Source organism: Mustelus asterias, chromosome 8 (assembly GCF_964213995.1).
Source record: "Mustelus asterias chromosome 8, sMusAst1.hap1.1, whole genome shotgun sequence".
NCBI classification, from domain to species: Eukaryota; Metazoa; Chordata; class Chondrichthyes; order Carcharhiniformes; family Triakidae; genus Mustelus; species Mustelus asterias.
The window spans coordinates 9016024-9042118 of NC_135808.1; the positions used below are offsets into that span (position 1 = coordinate 9016024).

The 26095-nt window shown below is 45.1% G+C and overlaps 1 protein-coding gene across 1 annotated transcript in view; it reads left to right on the forward strand.

Annotated features, from left to right (window-relative positions):
• LOC144496839 (protein C10-like) overlaps positions 1–25604 on the forward strand; it is a 64735-nt gene extending 39131 nt beyond the window's left edge. Inside the window, exons 2-3 of the mRNA XM_078217403.1 lie at positions 19267–19443; positions 23190–25604. Coding sequence (XP_078073529.1) covers positions 19267–19443; positions 23190–23329 — 317 coding nt within the window. The 3' untranslated portion in view covers positions 23330–25604. The remainder of the gene's footprint in view (positions 1–19266; positions 19444–23189) is intronic.
• The last annotated feature ends 491 nt before the right edge of the window (positions 25605–26095 follow it).

Sequence of the window (26095 nt, forward strand, 5' to 3'; positions counted from 1 at the left end):
TCTCTCTGATACTCACACTGATTCTCTCTGTGATACACTGATTCTCTCTGTGATACTCACACTGATTCTCTCTGTGATACTCACACTGATTCTCTGTGATACTCACACTGATTCTCTCTCTCTGTGATACACACACTGATTCTCTCTGTGATACTCACACTGATTCTCCCTGTGATACTCACACTGATTCTCTGTGATACTCACACTGATTCTCTCTGTGATACTCACACTGATTCTCTCTGTGATACTCACACTGATTCTCTCTCTCTGTGATACACACACTGATTCTCTCTGTGATACACACACTGATTCTCTCTCTCTGTGATACACACACTGATTCTCTCTGTGATACTCACACTGATTCTCTCTGTGATACTCACACTGATTCTCTGATACTCACACTGATTCTCTCTGTGATATTCACACTGATTCTCTCTGTGATTCTCACACTGATTCTCTGATACTCACACTGATTCTCTCTGTGAGACTCACACTGATTCTCTCTGTGATACTCACTGATTCTCTGTGATACTCACACTGATTCTCTCTGTGATACTCACACTGATTCTCTCTGCGATACTCACACTGATTCTCTCTGTGATTCTCACAATGATTCTCTCTGTGATACTCACACTGATTCTCTCTGTGATACTCACACTGATTCTCTCTGTGATACTCACACTGATTCTCTCTGTGATACTGACACTGATTCTCTCTATCTGTGATACTCACACTGATTCTCTCTGTGATACTCACACTGATTCTCTCTGTGATACTCACACTTATTCTCTCTGTGATACTCACACTTATTCTCTCTGTGATACTCACACTGATTCTCTCTGTGATACTCACACTGATTCTCTCTCTCTCTGTGATAGTCACACTTATTCTCTCTCTCTGTGATTCTCACACTGATTCTCTCTCTCTCTCTGTGATACTCACACTGATTCTCTCTGTGATACTCACTGATTCTCTGTGAGACTCACACTGATTCTCTCTGTGATACTCACACTGATTCTCTCTGTGATACTCACACTGATTCTCTCTGTGATACTCACACTGATTCTCTCTGTGATACTCACACTGATTCTCTCTGTGATACTCACACTGATTCTCTCTGTGATACTGACACTGATTCTCTCTCTCTGTGATACTCACACTGATTCTCTCTGTGATACTCACACTGATTCTCTCTGTGATACTCACACTGATTCTCTCTGTGATACTCACACTAATTCTCTCTGTGATACTCACACTGATTCTCTCTGTGATACTCACACTGATTCTCTCTGTGATACTCACACTGATTCTCTCTGTGATACTCACACTGATTCTCTCTGTGATACTCACACTGATTCTCTCTGTGATTCTCACAATGATTCTCTCTGTGATACTCACACTGATTGTCTGTGATTCTCACACTGATTCTCTCTGTGATTCTCACACTGATTCTCTCTGTGATTCTCACACTGATTCTCTCTGTGATACTCACACTGATTCTCTCTGTGATACTCTCACTGATTCTCTCTGTGATACTGACACTGATTCACTCTGTGATACTCACACTGATTCTCTCTCTCTGTGATACTCACACTGATTCTCTCTGTGATACTCACACTGATTCTCTCTGTGATACTGACACTGATTCTCTCTCTCTGTGATACTCACACTGATTCTCTCTGTGATACTCACACTGATTCTCTCTGTGATACTGACACTGATTCTCTCTGTGATACTCACACTAATTCTCTCTGTGATACTCACACTGATTCTCTCTGTGATACTCACACTGATTCTCTCTGTGATACTCACACTGATTCTCTCTGTGATACTCACACTGATTCTCTCTGTGATTCTCACAATGATTCTCTCTTTGATACTCACACTGATTGTCTGTGATTCTCACACTGATTCTCTCTGTGATTCTCACACTGATTCTCTCTGTGATTCTCACACTGATTTTCTCTGTGATACTCACACTGATTCTCTCTGTGATACTCTCACTGATTCTCTCTGTGATACTGACACTGATTCTCTCTGTGATACTCACACTGATTCTCTCTCTCTGTGATACTCACACTGATTCTCTCTGTGATACTCACACTGATTCTCTCTGTGATACTGACACTGATTCTCTCTCTCTGTGATACTCACACTGATTCTCTCTGTGATACTCACACTGATTCTCTCTCTCTGTGATACTCACACTGATTCTCTCTCTCTGTGATACTCACACTGATTCTCTCTGTGATACTCACACTGATTCTCTCTGTGATACTCACACTGATTCTCTCCCTCTGTGATACTCACACTGATTCTCTCTGTGATACTCACACTGATTCTCTCTGTGATACTGACACTGATTCTCTCTCTCTGTGATACTCACACTGATTCTCTCTGTGATACTCACACTGGATTCTCTCTGTGATACTCACAGTTATTCTCTCTGTGATACTCACACTGATTCTCTCTGTGATACTCACACTGATTCTCTCTCTCTGTGATTCTCACACTGATTCTCTGTGATTCTCACACTGATTCTCTCTGTGATACTCACACTGATTCTCTCTGTGATACTCACACTGATTCTCTCTGTGATACTCACACTGATTCTCTCTGTGATACTCACACTGATTCTCTCTGTGATTCTCACACTGATTCTCTCTGTGTTTCTCACACTGATTCTCTGTGATTCTCACACTGATTCTCTGTGATACACTGATTCTCTCTGTGATTCTCACTGATTCTCTCTGTGATTCTCACACTGATTCTCTCTGTGATTCTCACACTGATTCTCTGTGATTCTCACACTGATTCTCTCTGTGATTCTCAAACTGATTCTCTCTGATACTCACACTGATTCTCCCTGTGATTCTCAAACTGATTATCTCTGATACTCACACTGATTCTCTCTGTGATTCTCACACTGATTCTCCCTGTGATACTCACACTGATTCTCTCTATGATTCTCACTCTGATTCTCTCTGTGAAACACTGATTCTCTCTGTGATTCTCACACTGATTCTCTCTGTGAAACACTGATTCTCTCTGTGATACTCACACTGATTCTCTCTGTGATTCTCACTCTGATTCTCTCTGTGAAACACTGATTCTCTCAGTGATTCTCACACTGATTCTCTCTGTGAAACACTGATTCTCTCTGTGATACTCACACTGATTCTCTCTGTGATACTCACACTGATTCTCTCTGTGATACTCACACTGATTCTCTCTGTGATTCTCACCCTGATTCTCTCTGTGATACACTGATTCTCTCTGTGATACTCACACTGATTCTCCCTGTGATACTCACACTGATTCTCTCTGTGATTCTCACTCTGATTCTCTCTGTGATACTCACACTGATTCTCTCTGTGATACTCACACTGATTCTCTCTGTGAGACTCACACTGATTCTCTCTGATACTCACACTGATTCTCTCTGTGATACTCACACTGATTCTCTCTGTGATACTCATACTGATTCTCTCTGATACTCACACTGATTCTCTCTGTGATACTCACACTGATTCTCCCTGTGATACTCACACTGATTCTCTCTGTGATACTCACACTGATTCTCTCTGATACTCACACTGATTCTCTCTGTGATACTCACACTGATTCTCTCTGTGATTCTCACACTGATTCTCTCTCTGTGATACTCACACTGATTCTCTCTGTGATTCTCACACTGATTCTCTCTGTGATTCTCACACTGATTCTCTCTGTGATTCTCACACTGATTCTCTCTCTGTGATTCTCACACTGATTCTCTCTGTGATTCTCACACTGATTCTCTCTGTGATTCTCACACTGATTCTCTCTCTGTGATACTCACACTGATTCTCCCTGTGATACTCACACTGATTCTCTCTGTGATACTCACACTGATTCTCTCTGTGATACTCACACTGATTCTCCCTGTGATACTCACACTGATTCTCCCTGTGATACTCACACTGATTCTCTCTGTGATTCTCACACTGATTCTCTCTGTGATACTCACACTGATTCTCTCTGTGATACTCACACTGATTCTCTCTGTGATACTCACACTGATTCTCTCTGATACTCACACTGATTCTCTCTGTGATTCTCACACTGATTCTCTCTGTGATACTCACACTGATTCTCTCTGTGATACTCACACTTTCTCTCTGTGATTCTCATACTGATTCTGTGATACTCACACTGATTCTCTATGTGATTCTCACACTGATTCTCTCTGATACTCACACTGATTCTCTCTGTGATACTCACACTGATTCTCTCTGTGATACTCACACTGATTCTCTCTGTGATACTCACACTGATTCTCTCTGATACTCACACTGATTCTCTCTGTGATTCTCACACTGATTCTCTCTGTGATACTCACACTGATTCTCTCTGTGATACTCACACTGATTCTCTCTGTGATTCTCATACTGATTCTGTGATACTCACACTGATTCTCTATGTGATTCTCACACTGATTCTCTCTGATACTCACACTGATTCTCTCTGTGATACTCACACTGATTCTCTCTGTGATACTCACACTGATTCTCTCTGATACTCACACTGATTCTCTCTGTGATACACTGATTCTCTCTGTGATACTCACACTGATTCTCTCTGTGATACTCACACTGATTCTCTGTGATACTCACACTGATTCTCTCTCTCTGTGATACACACACTGATTCTCTCTGTGATACTCACACTGATTCTCCCTGTGATACTCACACTGATTCTCTGTGATACTCACACTGATTCTCTCTGTGATACTCACACTGATTCTCTCTGTGATACTCACACTGATTCTCTCTCTCTGTGATACACACACTGATTCTCTCTGTGATACACACACTGATTCTCTCTCTCTGTGATACACACACTGATTCTCTCTGTGATACTCACACTGATTCTCTCTGTGATACTCACACTGATTCTCTGATACTCACACTGATTCTCTCTGTGATACTCACACTGATTCTCTCTGTGATTCTCACACTGATTCTCTGATACTCACACTGATTCTCTCTGTGAGACTCACACTGATTCTCTCTGTGATACTCACTGATTCTCTGTGATACTCACACTGATTCTCTCTGTGATACTCACACTGATTCTCTCTGCGATACTCACACTGATTCTCTCTGTGATTCTCACAATGATTCTCTCTGTGATACTCACACTGATTCTCTCTGTGATACTCACACTGATTCTCTCTGTGATACTCACACTGATTCTCTCTGTGATACTGACACTGATTCTCTCTATCTGTGATACTCACACTGATTCTCTCTGTGATACTCACACTGATTCTCTCTGTGATACTCACACTTATTCTCTCTGTGATACTCACACTTATTCTCTCTGTGATACTCACACTGATTCTCTCTGTGATACTCACACTGATTCTCTCTCTCTCTGTGATAGTCACACTTATTCTCTCTCTCTGTGATTCTCACACTGATTCTCTCTCTCTCTCTGTGATACTCACACTGATTCTCTCTGTGATACTCACTGATTCTCTGTGAGACTCACACTGATTCTCTCTGTGATACTCACACTGATTCTCTCTGTGATACTCACACTGATTCTCTCTGTGATACTCACACTGATTCTCTCTGTGATACTCACACTGATTCTCTCTGTGATACTCACACTGATTCTCTCTGTGATACTGACACTGATTCTCTCTCTCTGTGATACTCACACTGATTCTCTCTGTGATACTCACACTGATTCTCTCTCTCTGTGATACTCACACTGATTCTCTCTCTCTGTGATACTCACACTGATTCTCTCTGTGATACTCACACTGATTCTCTCTGTGATACTCACACTGATTCTCTCCCTCTGTGATACTCACACTGATTCTCTCTGTGATACTCACACTGATTCTCTCTGTGATACTGACACTGATTCTCTCTCTCTGTGATACTCACACTGATTCTCTCTGTGATACTCACACTGGATTCTCTCTGTGATACTCACAGTTATTCTCTCTGTGATACTCACACTGATTCTCTCTGTGATACTCACACTGATTCTCTCTCTCTGTGATTCTCACACTGATTCTCTGTGATTCTCACACTGATTCTCTCTGTGATACTCACACTGATTCTCTCTGTGATACTCACACTGATTCTCTCTGTGATACTCACACTGATTCTCTCTGTGATACTCACACTGATTCTCTCTGTGATTCTCACACTGATTCTCTCTGTGTTTCTCACACTGATTCTCTGTGATTCTCACACTGATTCTCTGTGATACTCACACTGATTCTCTCTGTGATTCTCACTGATTCTCTCTGTGATTCTCACACTGATTCTCTCTGTGATTCTCACACTGATTCTCTGTGATTCTCACACTGATTCTCTCTGTGATTCTCAAACTGATTCTCTCTGATACTCACACTGATTCTCCCTGTGATTCTCAAACTGATTATCTCTGATACTCACACTGATTCTCTCTGTGATTCTCACACTGATTCTCCCTGTGATACTCACACTGATTCTCTCTATGATTCTCACTCTGATTCTCTCTGTGAAACACTGATTCTCTCTGTGATTCTCACACTGATTCTCTCTGTGAAACACTGATTCTCTCTGTGATACTCACACTGATTCTCTCTGTGATTCTCACTCTGATTCTCTCTGTGAAACACTGATTCTCTCAGTGATTCTCACACTGATTCTCTCTGTGAAACACTGATTCTCTCTGTGATACTCACACTGATTCTCTCTGTGATACTCACACTGATTCTCTCTGTGATACTCACACTGATTCTCTCTGTGATTCTCACCCTGATTCTCTCTGTGATACACTGATTCTCTCTGTGATACTCACACTGATTCTCCCTGTGATACTCACACTGATTCTCTCTGTGATTCTCACTCTGATTCTCTCTGTGATACTCACACTGATTCTCTCTGTGATACTCACACTGATTCTCTCTGTGAGACTCACACTGATTCTCTCTGATACTCACACTGATTCTCTCTGTGATACTCACACTGATTCTCTCTGTGATACTCACACTGATTCTCTCTGATACTCACACTGATTCTCTCTGTGATACTCACACTGATTCTCCCTGTGATACTCACACTGATTCTCTCTGTGATACTCACACTGATTCTCTCTGATACTCACACTGATTCTCTCTGTGATACTCACACTGATTCTCTCTGTGATTCTCACACTGATTCTCTCTCTGTGATACTCACACTGATTCTCTCTGTGATTCTCACACTGATTCTCTCTGTGATTCTCACACTGATTCTCTCTGTGATTCTCACACTGATTCTCTCTCTGTGATTCTCACACTGATTCTCTCTGTGATTCTCACACTGATTCTCTCTGTGATTCTCACACTGATTCTCTCTCTGTGATACTCACACTGATTCTCCCTGTGATACTCACACTGATTCTCTCTGTGATACTCACACTGATTCTCTCTGTGATACTCACACTGATTCTCCCTGTGATACTCACACTGATTCTCCCTGTGATACTCACACTGATTCTCTCTGTGATTCTCACACTGATTCTCTCTGTGATACTCACACTGATTCTCTCTGTGATACTCACACTGATTCTCTCTGTGATACTCACACTGATTCTCTCTGATACTCACACTGATTCTCTCTGTGATTCTCACACTGATTCTCTCTGTGATACTCACACTGATTCTCTCTGTGATACTCACACTTTCTCTCTGTGATTCTCATACTGATTCTGTGATACTCACACTGATTCTCTATGTGATTCTCACACTGATTCTCTCTGATACTCACACTGATTCTCTCTGTGATACTCACACTGATTCTCTCTGTGATACTCACACTGATTCTCTCTGTGATACTCACACTGATTCTCTCTGATACTCACACTGATTCTCTCTGTGATTCTCACACTGATTCTCTCTGTGATACTCACACTGATTCTCTCTGTGATACTCACACTGATTCTCTCTGTGATTCTCATACTGATTCTGTGATACTCACACTGATTCTCTATGTGATTCTCACACTGATTCTCTCTGATACTCACACTGATTCTCTCTGTGATACTCACACTGATTCTCTCTGTGATACTTACACTGATTCTCTCTGTGATACTCACACTGATTCTCTCTGATACTCACACTGATTCTCTCTGTGATACACTGATTCTCTCTGTGATACTCACACTGATTCTCTCTGTGATACTCACACTGATTCTCTGTGATACTCACACTGATTCTCTCTCTCTGTGATACACACACTGATTCTCTCTGTGATACTCACACTGATTCTCCCTGTGATACTCACACTGATTCTCTGTGATACTCACACTGATTCTCTCTGTGATACTCACACTGATTCTCTCTGTGATACTCACACTGATTCTCTCTCTCTGTGATACACACACTGATTCTCTCTGTGATACACACACTGATTCTCTCTCTCTGTGATACACACACTGATTCTCTCTGTGATACTCACACTGATTCTCTCTGTGATACTCACACTGATTCTCTGATACTCACACTGATTCTCTCTGTGATACTCACACTGATTCTCTCTGTGATTCTCACACTGATTCTCTGATACTCACACTGATTCTCTCTGTGAGACTCACACTGATTCTCTCTGTGATACTCACTGATTCTCTGTGATACTCACACTGATTCTCTCTGTGATACTCACACTGATTCTCTCTGCGATACTCACACTGATTCTCTCTGTGATTCTCACAATGATTCTCTCTGTGATACTCACACTGATTCTCTCTGTGATACTCACACTGATTCTCTCTGTGATACTCACACTGATTCTCTCTGTGATACTGACACTGATTCTCTCTCTCTGTGATACTCACACTGATTCTCTCTGTGATACTCACACTGATTCTCTCTGTGATACTCACACTTATTCTCTCTGTGATACTCACACTTATTCTCTCTGTGATACTCACACTGATTCTCTCTGTGATACTCACACTGATTCTCTCTCTCTCTGTGATAGTCACACTTATTCTCTCTCTCTGTGATTCTCACACTGATTCTCTCTCTCTGTCTGTGATACTCACACTGATTCTCTCTGTGATACTCACTGATTCTCTGTGAGACTCACACTGATTCTCTCTGTGATACTCACACTGATTCTCTCTGTGATACTCGCACTGATTCTCTCTGTGATACTCACACTGATTCTCTCTGTGATACTCACACTGATTCTCTCTGTGATACTCACACTGATTCTCTCTGTGATACTGACACTGATTCTCTCTCTCTGTGATACTCACACTGATTCTCTCTGTGATACTCACACTGATTCTCTCTGTGATACTCACACTGATTCTCTCTGTGATACTCACACTAATTCTCTCTGTGATACTCACACTGATTCTCTCTGTGATACTCACACTGATTCTCTCTGTGATACTCACACTGATTCTCTCTGTGATACTCACACTGATTCTCTCTGTGATACTCACACTGATTCTCTCTGTGATTCTCACAATGATTCTCTCTGTGATACTCACACTGATTGTCTGTGATTCTCACACTGATTCTCTCTGTGATTCTCACACTGATTCTCTCTGTGATTCTCACACTGATTCTCTATGATACTCACACTGATTCTCTCTGTGATACTCTCACTGATTCTCTCTGTGATACTGACACTGATTCACTCTGTGATACTCACACTGATTCTCTCTCTCTGTGATACTCACACTGATTCTCTCTGTGATACTCACACTGATTCTCTCTGTGATACTGACACTGATTCTCTCTCTCTGTGATGCTCACACTGATTCTCTCTGTGATACTCACACTGATTCTCTCTGTGATACTGACACTGATTCTCTCTCTCTGTGATACTCACACTGATTCTCTCTGTGATACTCAGACTGATTCTCTCTGTGATACTGACACTGATTCTCTCTCTCTGTGATACTCACACTGATTCTCTCTGTGATACTCACACTGATTCTCTCTGTGATACTCACAGTTATTCTCTCTGTGATACTCACACTGATTCTCTCTGTGATACTCACACTGATTCTCCCTGTGATACTCACACTGATTCTCTCTGTGATACTCACACTGATTCTCTCTGTGATACTCACACTGATTCTCTCTGTGATACTCACACTGATTCTCCCTGTGATACTCACACTGATTCTCCCTGTGATACTCACACTGATTCTCTCTGTGATTCTCACACTGATTCTCTCTGTGATACTCACACTGATTCTCTCTGTGATACTCACACTGATTCTCTCTGTGATACTCACACTGATTCTCTCTGTGATACTCACACTGATTCTCTCTGATACTCACACTGATTCTCTCTGTGATTCTCACACTGATTCTCTCTGTGATACTCACACTGATTCTCTCTGTGATACTCACACTTTCTCTCTGTGATTCTCATACTGATTCTGTGATACTCACACTGATTCTCTATGTGATTCTCACACTGATTCTCTCTGATACTCACACTGATTCTCTCTGTGATACTCACACTGATTCTCTCTGTGATTCTCACACTGATTCTCTCTGTGATACTCACACTGATTCTCTCTGTGATACTCACACTGATTCTCTCTGTGATTCCCATACTGATTCTGTGATACTCACACTGATTCTCTATGTGATTCTCACACTGATTCTCTCTGATACTCACACTGATTCTCTCTGTGATACTCACACTGATTCTCTCTGTGATACTTACACTGATTCTCTCTGTGATACTCACACTGATTCTCTCTGATACTCACACTGATTCTCTCTGTGATACACTGATTCTCTCTGTGATACTCACACTGATTCTCTCTGTGATACTCACACTGATTCTCTGTGATACTCACACTGATTCTCTCTCTCTGTGATACACACACTGATTCTCTCTGTGATACTCACACTGATTCTCCCTGTGATACTCACACTGATTCTCTGTGATACTCACACTGATTCTCTCTGTGATACTCACACTGATTCTCTCTGTGATACTCACACTGATTCTCTCTCTCTGTGATACACACACTGATTCTCTCTGTGATACACACACTGATTCTCTCTGTGATACTCACACTGATTCTCTGATACTCACACTGATTCTCTCTGTGATACTCACACTGATTCTCTCTGTGATTCTCACACTGATTCTCTGATACTCACACTCATTCTCTCTGTGAGACTCACACTGATTCTCTCTGTGATACTCACTGATTCTCTGTGATACTCACACTGATTCTCTCTGTGATACTCACACTGATTCTCTCTGCGATACTCACACTGATTCTCTCTGTGATTCTCACAATGATTCTCTCTGTGATACTCACACTGATTCTCTCTGTGATACTCACACTGATTCTCTCTGTGATACTCACACTGATTCTCTCTGTGATACTGACACTGATTCTCTTTCTCTGTGATACTCACACTGATTCTCTCTGTGATACTCACACTGATTCTCTCTGTGATACTCACACTTATTCTCTCTGTGATACTCACACTTATTCTCTCTGTGATACTCACACTGATTCTCTCTGTGATACTCACACTGATTCTCTCTCTCTCTGTGATAGTCACACTTATTCTCTCGCTCTGTGATTCTCACACTGATTCTCTCTCTCTCTCTGTGATACTCACACTGATTCTCTCTGTGATACTCACTGATTCTCTGTGAGACTCACACTGATTCTCTCTGTGATACTCACACTGATTCTCTCTGTGATACTCACACTGATTCTCTCTGTGATACTCACACTGATTCTCTCTGTGATACTCACACTGATTCTCTCTGTGATACTCACACTGATTCTCTCTGTGATACTCACACTGATTCTCTCTGTGACACTGACACTGATTCTCTCTCTCTGTGATACTCACACTGATTCTCTCTGTGATACTCACACTGATTCTCTCTGTGATACTCACACTGATTCTCTCTGTGATACTCACACTAATTCTCTCTGTGATACTCACACTGATTCTCTCTGTGATACTCACACTGATTCTCTCTGTGATACTCACACTGATTCTCTCTGTGATACTCACACTGATTCTCTCTGTGATACTCACACTGATTCTCTCTGTGATTCTCACAATGTTTCTCTCTGTGATACTCACACTGATTGTCTGTGATTCTCACACTGATTCTCTCTGTGATTCTCACACTGATTCTCTCTGTGATTCTCACACTGATTCTCTCTGTGATACTCACACTGATTCTCTCTGTGATACTCTCACTGATTCTCTCTGTGATACTGACACTGATTCTCTCTGTGATACTCACACTGATTCTCTCTCTCTGTGATACTCACACTGATTCTCTCTGTGATACTCACACTGATTCTCTCTGTGATACTGACACTGATTCTCTCTCTCTGTGATACTCACACTGATTCTCTCTGTGATACTCACACTGATTCTCTCTGTGATACTGACACTGATTCTCTCTCTCTGTGATACTCACACTGATTCTCTCTGTGATACTCAGACTGATTCTCTCTGTGATACTGACACTGATTCTCTCTCTCTGTGATGCTCACACTGATTCTCTCTGTGATACTCACACTGATTCTCTCTGTGATACTCACAGTTATTCTCTCTGTGATACTCACACTGATTCTCTCTGTGATACTCACACTGATTCTCTCTGTGATTCTCACACTGATTCTCTCTGTGATAGTCACACTGATTCTCTCTGTGATACTCACAGTTATTCTCTCTGTGATACTCACACTGATTCTCTCTGTGAGACTCACACTGATTCTCTCTGTGATTCTCATACTGATTCTGTGATACTCACACTGATTCTCTATGTGATTCTCACACTGATTCTCTCTGTGATACTCACACTGATTCTCTCTGTGATACTCACACTGATTCTCTCTGTGATACTCACACTGATTCTCTCTGTGATACTCACACTGATTCTCTCTGATACTCACACTGATTCTCTCTGTGATACACTGATTCTCTCTGTGATACTCACACTGATTCTCTCTGTGATACTCACACTGATTCTCTGTGATACTCACACTGATTCTCTCTCTCTGTGATACACACACTGATTCTCTCTGTGATACTCACACTGATTCTCTCCGTGATACTCACACTGATTCTCTCTGTGATACTCACACTGATTCTCTCTGTGATACTCACACTGATTCTCTCTGTGATACTGACACTGATTCTCTCTGTGATACTGACACTGATTCTCTCTCTCTGTGATACTCACACTGATTCTCTCTGTGATACTCACACTGATTCTCTCTGTGATACTCACACTGATTCTCTCTGTGATACTCACACTGATTCTCTCTGTGATACTCACACTGATTCTCTCTGATACTCACACTGATTCTCTCTGTGATACTCACACTGATTCTCTCTGTGATACTCACACTGATTCTCTCTGTGATACTCACACTGATTCTCTCTGTGATTCTCACAATGATTCTCTCTGTGATACTCACACTGATTCTCTCTCTCTGTGATACACACACTGATTCTCTCTGTGATACACACACTGATTCTCTCTGTGATACTCACACTGATTCTCTCTCTCTGTGATACACACACTGATTCTCTCTGTGATACTCACACTGATTCTCTCTGTGATACTCACACTGATTCTCTGATACTCACACTGATTCTCTCTGTGATACTCACACTGATTCTGTCTGTGATTCTCACACTGATTCTCTGATACTCACACTGATTCTCTCTGTGAGACTCACACTGATTCTCTCTGTGATACTCACTGATTCTCTGTGATACTCACACTGATTCTCTCTGTGATACTCACGCTGATTCTCTCTGCGATACTCACACTGATTCTCTCTGTGATTCTCACAATGATTTGTCTCTGTGATACTCACACTGATTCTCTCTGTGATACTCACACTGATTCTCTCTGTGATACTCACACTGATTCTCTCTGTGATACTGACACTGATTCTCTCTCTCTGTGATAGTCACACTGATTCTCTCTGTGATACTCACACTGATTCTCTCTGTGATACTCACACTTATTCTCTCTGTGATACTCACACTTATTCTCTCTGTGATACTCACACTGATTCTCTCTGTGATACTCACACTGATTCTCTCTCTCTCTGTGATACTCACACTTATTCTCTCTCTCTGTGATTCTCACACTGATTCTCTCTCTCTCTCTGTGATACTCACACTGATTCTCTCTGTGATACTCACACTGATTCTCTCTGTGATACTCACACTAATTCTCTCTGTGATACTCACACTGATTCTCTCTGTGATACTCACACTGATTCTCTCTGTGATACTCACACTGATTCTCTCTGTGATACTCACACTGATTCTCTCTGTGATACTCACACTGATTCTCTCTGTGATTCTCACAATGATTCTCTCTGTGATACTCACACTGATTGTCTGTGATTCTCACACTGATTCTCTCTGTGATTCTCACACTGATTCTCTCTGTGATTCTCACACTGGTTCTCTCTGTGATACTCACACTGATTCTCTCTGTGATACTCTCACTGATTCTCTCTGTGATACTGACACTGATTCTCTCTGTGATACTCACACTGATTCTCTCTCTGTGATACTCACACTGATTCTCTCTGTGATACTCACACTGATTCTCTCTGTGATACTGACACTGATTCTCTCTCTCTGTGATACTCACACTGATTCTCTCTGTAATACTCACACTGATTCTCTCTGTGATACTGACACTGATTCTCTCTCTCTGTGATACTCACACTGATTCTCTCTGTGATACTCAGACTGATTCTCTCTGTGATACTGACACTGATTCTCTCTCTCTGTGATACTCACACTGATTCTCTCTGTGATACTCACACTGATTCTCTCTGTGATACTCACAGTTATTCTCTCTGTGATACTCACACTGATTCTCTCTGTGATACTCACACTGATTCTCTCTGTGATTCTCACACTGATTCTCTCTGTGATACTCACACTGATTCTCTCTGTGATACTCACAGTTATTCTCTCTGTGATACTCACACTGATTCTCTCTGTGAGACTCACACTGATTCTCTCTGTGATTCTCATACTGATTCTGTGATACTCACACTGATTCTCTATGTGATTCTCACACTGATTCTCTCTGATACTCACACTGATTCTCTCTGTGATACTCACACTGATTCTCTCTGTGATACTCACACTGATTCTCTCTGTGATACTCACACTGATTCTCTCTGATACTCACACTGATTCTCTCTGTGATACTCACACTGATTCTCTCTGTGATACTCACACTGATTCTCTCTGTGATACTCACACTGATTCTCTGTGATACTCACACTGATTCTCTCTCTCTGTGATACACACACTGATTCTCTCTGTGATACTCACACTGATTCTCTCTGTGATACTCACACTGATTCTCTCTGTGATACTCACACTGATTCTCTCTGTGATACTCACACTGATTCTCTCTGTGATACTGACACTGATTCTCTCTCTCTGTGATACTCACACTGATTCTCTCTGTGATACTCACTCTGATTCTCTCTGTGATACTCACACTGATTCTCTCTGTGATACACTGATTCTCTCTGTGATACTCACACTAATTCTCTCTGTGATACTCACACTGATTCTCTCTGATACACTGATTTTCCATGTGATTCTCACACTGATTCTCTCTGTGATACTCACACTGATTCTCTCTGTGATACTCACACTGATTCTCTGTGATACTCACACTGATTCTCTCTCTCTGTGATACACACACTGATTCTCTCTGTGATACTCACACTGATTCTCTCTGTGATACTCACACTGATTCTCTCTGTGATACTCACACTGATTCTCTCTGTGATACTCTCACTGATTCTCTCTGTGATACTCACACTGATTCTCTCTGTGATACTCACACTGATTCTCTCTGTGATACTGACACTGATTCTCTCTCTCTGTGATACTCACACTGATTCTCTCTGTGATACTCACTCTGATTCTCTCTGTGATACTCACACTGATTCTCTCTGTGATTCTCACACTGATTCTCTCTGTGATTCTCACACTGATTCTCTCTGTGATACTCACACTGATTCTCTCTGTGATACTCTCACTGATTCTCTCTGTGATACTGACACTGATTCTCTCTGTGATACTCACACTGATTCTCTCTCTCTGTGATACTCACACTGATACTCTCTGTGATACTCACACTGATTCTCTCTGTGATACTGACACTGATTCTCTCTCTCTGTGATACTCACACTGATTCTCTCTGTGATACTCACACTGATTCTCTCTGTGATACTGACACTGATTCTCTCTCTCTGTGATACTCACACTGATTCTCTCTGTGATACTCAGACTGATTCTCTCTGTGATACTGACACTGATTCTCTCTCTCTGTGATACTCACACTGATTCTCTCTGTGATACTCACACTGATTCTCTCTGTGATACTCACAGTTATTCTCTCTGCGATACTCACACTGATTCTCTCTGTGAGACTCACACTGATTCTCTCTGTGATTCTCATACTGATTCTGTGATACTCACACTGATTCTCTATGTGATTCTCACACTGATTCTCTCTGATACTCACACTGATTCTCTCTGTGATACTCACACTGATTCTCTCTGTGATACTCACACTGATTCTCTCTGTGATACTCACACTGATTCTCTCTGATACTCACACTGATTTTCTCTGTGATACACTGATTCTCTCTGTGATACTCACACTGATTCTCTCTGTGATACTCACACTGATTCTCTGTGATACTCACACTGATTCTCTCTCTCTGTGATACACACACTGATTCTCTCTGTGATACTCACACTGATTCTCTCTGTGATACTCACACTGATTCTCTCTGATACTCACACTGATTCTCTCTGTGATACTCACACTGATTCTCTCTGTGATACTCACACTGATTCTCTCTGTGATACTCACACTGATTCTCTCTGTGATACTCACACTGATTCTCTCTGTGATACTCACACTGATTCTCTCTGTGATACTCACACTGATTCTCTCTGTGATACTCACACTGATTCTCTGTGATACTCACACTGATTCTCTCTGTGATACTCACACTGATTCTCTCTGTGATACTCACACTGATTCTCTCTCTCTGTGATACACACACTGATTCTCTCTGTGATACACACACTGATTCTCTCTGTGATACTCACACTGATTCTCTCTCTCTGTGATACACACACTGATTCTCTCTGTGATACACACACTGATTCTCTCTGTGATACTCACACTGATTCTCTCTCTCTGTGATACACACACTGATTCTCTCTGTGATACTCACACTGATTCTCTCTGTGATACTCACACTGATTCTCTGATACTCACTGATTCTCTCTGTGATACTCACACTGATTCTCTCTGTGATTCTCACACTGATTCTCTGATACTCACACTGATTCTCTCTGTGAGACTCACACTGATTCTCTCTGTGATACTCACTGATTCTCTGTGATACTCACACTGATTCTCTCTGTGATTCTCATACTGATTCTGTGATACTCACACTGATTCTCTATGTGATTCTCTCACTGATTCTCTCTGATACTCACACTGATTCTCTCTGTGATACTCACACTGATTCTCTCTGTGATACTCACACTGATTCTCTCTGTGATACTGACACTGATTCTCTCTGATACTCACACTGATTCTCTCTGTGATACTCACACTGATTCTCTCTGTGATACTCACACTTATTCTCTCTGTGATACTCACACTGATTCTCTCTGTGATACTCACACTGAATTCTCTCTCTCTCTGTGATACTCTCACTTATTCTCTCTCTCTGTGATTCTCACACTGATTCTCTCTGTGATACTCACACTGATTCTCTCTGTGATACTCACACTGATTCTCTCTCTCTCTGTGATACTCACACTTATTCTCTCTCTCTGTGATTCTCACACTGATTCTCTCTGATACTCACTGATTCTCTGTGAGACTCACACTGATTCTCTCTGTGATACTCACACTGATTCTCTCTGTGATACTCACACTGATTCTCTCTGTGATACTCACACTGATTCTCTCTGTGATACTCACACTGATTCTCTCTGTGATACTCACACTGATTCTCTCCGTGATACTGACACTGATTCTCTCTCTCTGTGATACTCACACTGATTCTCTCTGTGATACTCACACTGATTCTCTCTGTGATACTCACACTGATTCTCTCTGTGATACTCACACTGATTCTCTCTGTGATACTCACACTGATTCTCTCTGTGATACTCACACTAATTCTCTCTGTGATACTCACACTGATTCTCTCTGTGATACTCACACTGATTCTCTCTGTGATACTCACACTGATTCTCTCTGTGATACTCACACTGATTCTCTCTGTGATTCTCACAATGATTCTCTCTGTGATACTCACACTGATTCTCTCTGTGATACTCACACTGATTCTCTCTGTGATACTCACACTGATTGTCTGTGATTCTCACACTGATTCTCTCTGTGATTCTCACACTGATTCTCTCTGTGATTCTCACACTGATTCTCTCTGTGATACTCACACTGATTCTCTCTGTGATACTCTCACTGATTCTCTCTGTGATACTGACACTGATTCTCTCTGTGATACTCACACTGATTCTCTCTCTCTGTGATACTCACACTGATTCTCTCTGTGATACTCACACTGATTCTCTCTCTCTGTGATACTCACACTGATTCTCTCTGTGATACTCACACTGATTCTCTCTGTGATACTCACACTGATTCTCTCTCTCTGTGATACTCACACTGATTCTCTCTGTGATACTCACACTGATTCTCTCTGTGATACTGACACTGATTCTCTCTCTCTGTGATACTCACACTGATTCTCTCTGTGATACTCACACTGATTCTCTCTGTGATACTCACACTGATTCTCTCTGTGATACTCACAGTTATTCTCTCTGTGATACTCACACTGATTCTCTCTGTGATACTCACACTGATTCTCTCTGTGATTCTCACACTGATTCTCTCTGTGATACTCACACTGATTCTCTCTGTGATACTCACAGTTATTCTCTCTGTGATACTCACACTGATTCTCTCTGTGAGACTCACACTGATTCTCTCTGTGATACTCACACTGATTCCCTCTGTGATACTCACACTGATTCTCTCTGTGATACTCACACTGATTCTCTCTGTGATACTCACACTGATTCTCTCTGTGATACTCACACTGATTCTCTCTGTGATACTCACACTGATTCTCTCTCTCTCCTTTCCTCAGTGGTTTTAGCTGAGGTGATTAAGGCCTTCAGTTCCCCTGACAATGCCATGCGTTTGGAGGAGGCTCGGGACAACGCCTGCAACGACATGGGGAAGATGCTGCAGTTCGTGTTGCCCGTGGCAACCCAGATCCAGCAGGATGTTATCAAATCATACGGCTTCAGTAACGATGGTGAAGGTAAGTGTTATGCTGGATGTTAGAATCCAACTCGAGACCACACAGAAGAGAAGCAGGAGGCGGCCACCAGGCACCTACAACCTGTGCTGCCCTTCAATTATATCCTGTGCTAGCCTCAACTCCTCTCCGTCCCATTTCCCCATCGCCCTCTCTCTATTCCTCGATCTGTCAAATATTTATCCATCTCCACTTTAAATACTCCCAATAACCCAGCCTCCACCACTCTTTGGGGCAGAGAATTCCAGCGATTCACCACCTTCTGCACAAACAAATTTCCACACACCTCACTTTGAAATGACTGGCCCTTTATCTTGTCGCTGTGTCCCCTTGTTTGGGACTCTCCCACTAGTGAAACCATCTCAGCATCTACCCTGAATACAGCAGGATATAGATAGGCTGGAACATTGGGCAGAGAAATGGCAGATAGAATTTAATCCAGATAAATGCGAAGTGATGCATTTCGGTAGATCTAATGTAAGGGGGAGCTATACAATAAATGGCAGAACCATCAGGAGTATAGACACACAGAGGGACCTGGGTGTACAAGTCCACAGATCCTTAAAGGTGGCAGCACAGGTGGAGAGGGTGGTGAAGAAGGCATATGGCATGCTTGCCTTTATTGGACGGGGCATAGAATATAAAAGTTGGCATATGATGTTGCAGCTGTATAGAATGTTGGTTAGGCCACATTTGGAATACTGCATCCAGTTCTGGTCGCCAAACTACCAGAAGGACGTAGAGGCTTTGGAGAGAGTACAGAGAAGGTTTACCAGGATGTTGCCTGGTATGGAAGGGCTTAGTTATGAGGAGAGATTGGGTAAACTGGGGTTGTTCTCCCTGGAAAGACGGAGGATGAGGGGCGACCTAATAGAGGTGTCTAAAATTATGAAGGGCATAGATAGGGTGAACAGTGGGAAGCTTTTTCCCAGGTCGGAGGTGACGAACACAAGGGGTCACGGGTTCAAGGTGAGGGGGGTAAGGTTCAACACAGATGTCAGGGGGACGTATTTTACACAGAGGGTGGTGGGGGCCTGGAATGCGCTGCCAAGCAAGGTGATTGAGGCGGACACGCTGGGATCGTTTAAGACTTATTTAGATACTCACATGAACAGACTGGGAATAGAGGGATACAAAAGAATGGTCTAGTTGGGCACATGAGCGGCGCAGGCTTGGAGCGCCGAACGGCCTGTTCCTGTGCTGTATTGTTCTTTGTTCTGTCAAACTCCCTTAGGATGTTTGAATAAAGTCACCCCTCACTCTTCTAAACTCCAAACTAACCACATCCACACAGCCGATAGGACAACGCTCTCATCCCAGGAATTAGCCTGCTGATCTGCTTTGGACTGCCTCCAATGTTACTCTATCCTTTTTAAGGTAATGGGATCAATACTGTACACATTACTCCCAGTGAGGCCTCACCAACACACTGCACAATTTCAACAAAACATCCCTATTTTTAAACTCCAATATCTTCACAATAATGTTTGCCTTCTTAACCACTTGTTGGACCGGCCTGCGAGCTTTTTATAGAATCCCTACAGTGCAGAAGGAGGCCATTCGGCCCATTGAGGCTGCACCGACAACAATCCCACCCAGGCCCTCGCCCTGTAATCCCACACGTTTACCCTGCTAATCGCCCTACCTGACACATCTTAGGACACTAAGGGGCAATTTAGCACGGCCAATGCACCCTAACCAGCACATCTTTGGACTGTGGAAGGAAACCGGAGCACCTGGAGGAAACCCACGCAGACGCGGGGAGAACTTGCAGAATCCACACAGACAGCCCCGTCCCCCTCCACGCTGGACTTCCCCGCCCCTCTCCGCGCTGGGGCCCCGCCCCTCTCCGCGCTGGGGAACCCCCGCCCCTCTCCGTGCCGGGGAACCCCCGCCCCTCTCCGCGCCGGGGAACCCCCACCCCTCTCCGCGCCGGGGAACCCCCGCCCCTCTCCGTGCCGGGGAACCCCCACCCCTCTCCACGCTGGGGAACCCCTGCCCCTCTCCGCGCTGGGGAACCCCCGCCCCTCTCAGCGCCGGGGCACCCCCGCCCCTCTCCACGCTGGGGAACCCCTGCCCCTCTCCGCGCTGGGAAACCCCCGCCCCTCTCAGCGCCGGGGCACCCCCGCCCCTCTCCACTCTGGGGAACCCCCGCCCCTCTCCGTGCCGGGGAACCCCCACCCCTCTCCACGCTGGGGAACCCCTGCCCCTCTCCGCGCTGCGGAACCCCCGCCCCTCTCAGCGCCGGGGCACCCCCGCCCCTCTCCACGCTGGGGAACCCCTGCCCCTCTCCGCGCTGGGAAACCCCCGCCCCTCTCAGCGCCGGGGCACCCCCGCCCCTCTCCACGCTGGGGAACCCCCGCCCCTCTCCCCGCCGGGGAACCCCCGCCCCTCTCCACGCTGGTGAACCCCGGCCCTCCCCGTGCCGAGGGGGCCCCCCGCCCCTCTCCGCGCCGGGGCACCCCCGCCCCTCTCCGCGCCGGGGAACCCCCGCCCCTCTCCACGCTGGGGAACCCCGGCCCTCCCCGTGCTGACGGGGCCCCCCGCCCCTCTCCGCACCAGGGGACCTCCATGCCGGGGGACCCCCGCCCCTCTCCATGCCGGGGGGGCCCCGGCCCTCCCTGTGCCGAGGGGGCCCCCCGCCCCTCCCTGCGCTGGGTTGCCCCCTGGCCCGTCCCCGCGCCGGGCGAGACTGACAGTGTTAATTGCCCATCCCTGGTTGCCCCTTGAGAAGGTGGTGGTGAGCTGCCTCCTTGGAACGCAGAAGTCCCTGAGGTGTAGGTACATCCACAGTGCTGTTGGGGAGGGAGTTCCAGGATTTTGACACAGCGGCAGTGAAGGAACGGCCAGTATATTTCCAAGTCAAGATGGTGAGTGACTTGGAAGGGAACTTGCAGGTGTTGGTGTTCCCAGGTATCTGCTGCCCTTGTCCTTCTAGATGGAAGCGGTTGTGGGTTTGGAAGGTGCTGTCTAAGGATCTTTGGTGAATTGCTGCAGTGCATCTTGTAGATAGTACACACTGCTGCTACTGAGCGTCGGTGTGGAGGGAGTAAATGTTTGTGGATGTGGTGCCAATCAAGTGGGCTGCTTCGTCCTGGATGGTGTCGAGCTTCTTGAGTGTTGCTGGAGCTGCACCCATCCAGGCAAGAGGGGCGTATTGCATCACATTCCTGACTTGTGCCTTGTAGGTGGTGGATCGGCTCTGGGGGGGTCAGGAGATGACTTACTCGCCACAGTATTCCTAGCCTCTGATCTGCTCTTGTAGCCACGGTATTTATGTTCCCGGCTTGGGTCACTGTCTGAGCAGAGTTTGCACATTCTCCCCGTGTCTGCGTGGGTTTCCTCCGGGTGCTCCGGTTTCCTTCCCACACTCCAAAGATGTGCGCGTTGGTGGATTGGCCATGGTAAATTGCCCCTTGGTGTCCCGGGATGTGTAGGTTAGAGGGATTAGTGGAGTAAATATGTGGGGTTGAGGGCTTGGGTGGGATTGTTGTTGGTGCAGACTCAATGGGCCGAATGGCCTCCTCCTGCACTGTAGAGATTCTATATGGCTGGTCCAGTTCAGTTTCTGGTCAGTGGTAATCCCCAGGATGTTGATAGTGGCGGCTTCAGTGATGGCAATGCCATTGAATGTCAAAGGGGTGATGGTTTGGTCTTCTCTTGTTGTCATGGAGTTGTAAGACTCAATAACTGAGTCTCTCTCTGAGCAGTGACGTTTCTTCCCCTGTTTTTGTTTTTCTCTTTCAAAGGTGTGCTGAAATTTGCGAGAATCATCAAGACCTACGAAGGGCAAGACCCCGAGGTCGCAGCCATGTCAGCCAAGCTCAAGTCCATGTTTCTGCCCCCCATGACGGTTCCTCCCCACAGCGCAGGTCTCTCCGCGTCCTAACACCCCCACAGTGATGGAGGCTGGGTGGGGGGGGAGGAATGGTGCTGGATTTCTTGTTTGAGATTTCAACACAACGGTCATGCATTTAAAAGAAAATTCATTTCTCTCCAGTGCCACTGGGAGTGCAGTCACTTGTCTCTGATTCAGGCGCGTTCAAACTCATTCCTCCCAAAATCGGTGTTCTCATGGTCGGTTTTGGGACATCGCTGAACCTCCTGCCTCCCTCGCTGCCACAATCTGCCCGCGGCACTTTGGTTAGAAGCTCTGACTGGGGAAGTGATTGGCCGGGCATCTTGCCCAGTGGGTGAAGGGCATTGCCCACAGCACGCCATTCTGAGGCAAGGCAGCGTTCCCCGCATCGTATCGAAGCTGCCTTTGTGCTCCTCGGGTTGCATTGGGCAGCATCAGCTGAACGATATTTCTCCCCCCCACCCCACCCATTCTCCATGCTCAGAGTTGGGCCATCCGTAAGTCTACCCAGATAGGGTTTGGCTCTGCAGTCACCCATTGCAGCTTTTCCCTGCTGAGCTCCCTCCCAAAATCCAGGCCTGCTCTCCGGACGTCTGCTGGCACCCTTTGGATTGGCAGTAAGGGGAGTGGCTGTGTGAAGGGCCTTGGAATATTCCGGCACGGCGGCACAGTGGTTAGCATTGCTGCCTCACAACGCCAGGGACCCGGGTTCAATTCCGGGGTCACCATCTGTGTGGAGTTTGCACCTCCTCCCCATTTCTGCGTGGGTTTCCTCCGGGTGCTCCGGTTTCCTCCCACACTCCAAAGATGCGCAGGTTAGTTGGATTGGTCATGCTAAATTGCCCCTTAGTGTCCCAAAGATGTGCTGGTTAGGTGGATTGGCCAAGCTAAATTGTCCCTCAGTGTCCCAAGATGAGTGGGTGAAAGGGATTGGTGGGCTAAATACATGGTGTTACGGGAAAGGGCCTGGGGGGATCCTGTGTCGGAGAGTTGGTGTAGACTCGATGGGCCGAATGTCGTCCTCCTTGCACTGTAGGGATTCTGTGATAACTCACCTCCCCAGCTGCTCCAACCCCTCCAGTTTCCATTCAGCAGACACTCATTGCCAGATTGGATACAGACTCACCGCCAGTACCGTGTCATGGGAAGGAGCGGTGTGCGGTGTGGTTGAACTGCCTGTTTACAGCGTTTGTGTTTTTATTTTCATTTAGCATTTCGTAGAACTTGTAAAATAGCGGAAAAGAGAACCCACAGTGGCTCTCGTTGGGGGAGGAGGGGGTGGTGGCATGTCTCTCCTCTGCATGTTTGAATATGGGTTTCCTCTTCATCTCAACCATCGACCACGAACAGACATCCTGTCTCCCACCCTCTGCTACCAAACTGAGAAGCTAACTGTGGCAGTGAGGCTGGCTGAAGGAAGGAAAACCCTACCCTCGCTCCAGCCAGTAAAATCGGAGGCGATTGCCTCTTTAACCGAGAGGTGTGTCTGGCAAGGGACAGCAGCTGCCTGGGTCAAACTGGGGAAGGGCTACATTTCTGTACTGCCTGTCACAGCCTCAGGCAGCTCCCCCCGGGCGCTTTGCAACCAATGAAGGTTTTACACTGAAGTGTGGACACTATTTGTGAGGCAGCATAGAATAGAATCGTAGAATCCAGGGCACAGAGACGGGCCCTTCGGCCCAAACCGCTCCATGCCGACCGGTTTGGGCTGCTCGGTGGGGGGGGGGGGGGTGGAGCGGGCTTAGGTTCAGTGTCTCCGTCTGAAAGGCAGTGCGTCTGAAAGTGCGGCACTCCCTCAGCGAGTAGGAGTGTCACCCTGGACTTTGAGCCTCTGATTGGGTCTCAAACGCACAGCCATCTGACTGGGAGTTAATGAAGGGCGAATGATCGCCGGGGAGTGGGGGAGCTGACACTCCAACATCATTACATTGCAGGAAACAAGGGAGTGAAGTCTTTCAAGCCATTACTGCAATCTGGTGAGATCATGTCTGATTGGTGTTCAGGAGACGGGGAGATCTTCCAGCCACGTTAAGAAAATGGGGCTCCTCGTGTTAACTCGATGTAGCCGGCGGGCAGGATGGAAGAGGAGGCTGCTTCTCGCAAAGGCGTGCATGACATGCCTTGCCTTGATTGTGTGCCCCTGGGATGGATGGTGCTTCTCTGCAGCTTCTCTCTTCCATCCCCTGAACATGCAGCGCCCCCACCCGCTGCATTCTCCTTCTAAATGTAAAAATGTGTTTTTCAATACATTATCATGTGCTTGACAATTTCATATCATGTACAATAAAATGGGATAAGTGTGCTCAAGACCGGGTTTTGGAAATTGCATCATTCCTCTCTGTGTCCTCCCCTCAATTAAAAAATCCTTCAGAAGATAAATGAATCATTCAGATGCTAACAAGGTCCAGTAAGAAGTCTCACAACACCAGGTTAAAGTCCAACAGGTTTGTTTGGAATCAGAAGCTTTCGGAGCGCCGCTCCTTCATCAGGTGAGCAGAGAGGTGGGCTCACAAACACGGCATTTATAGGGACCCGGGTTTGATTCCCGGCTCAGGTCACTATCTGTGTGCACGTTTGCACGTTTTCCCCGTGTCTGTGTGGATTTCCTCCGGGTGCTCCAGTTTCCTCACGCAATTGGAAAGACATGCTGGTTAGGTGCATCGGCCATGCTAAATTCTCCCTCAATGTACCCGAACAGGCGCTGGAGTGTGGCAACTGGGGGGTTTTCACAGTAACTTCATTGCAGTGTTAATGTAAGCCTACTTGTGACACTAATAAATAAACTTTAAAAACTTC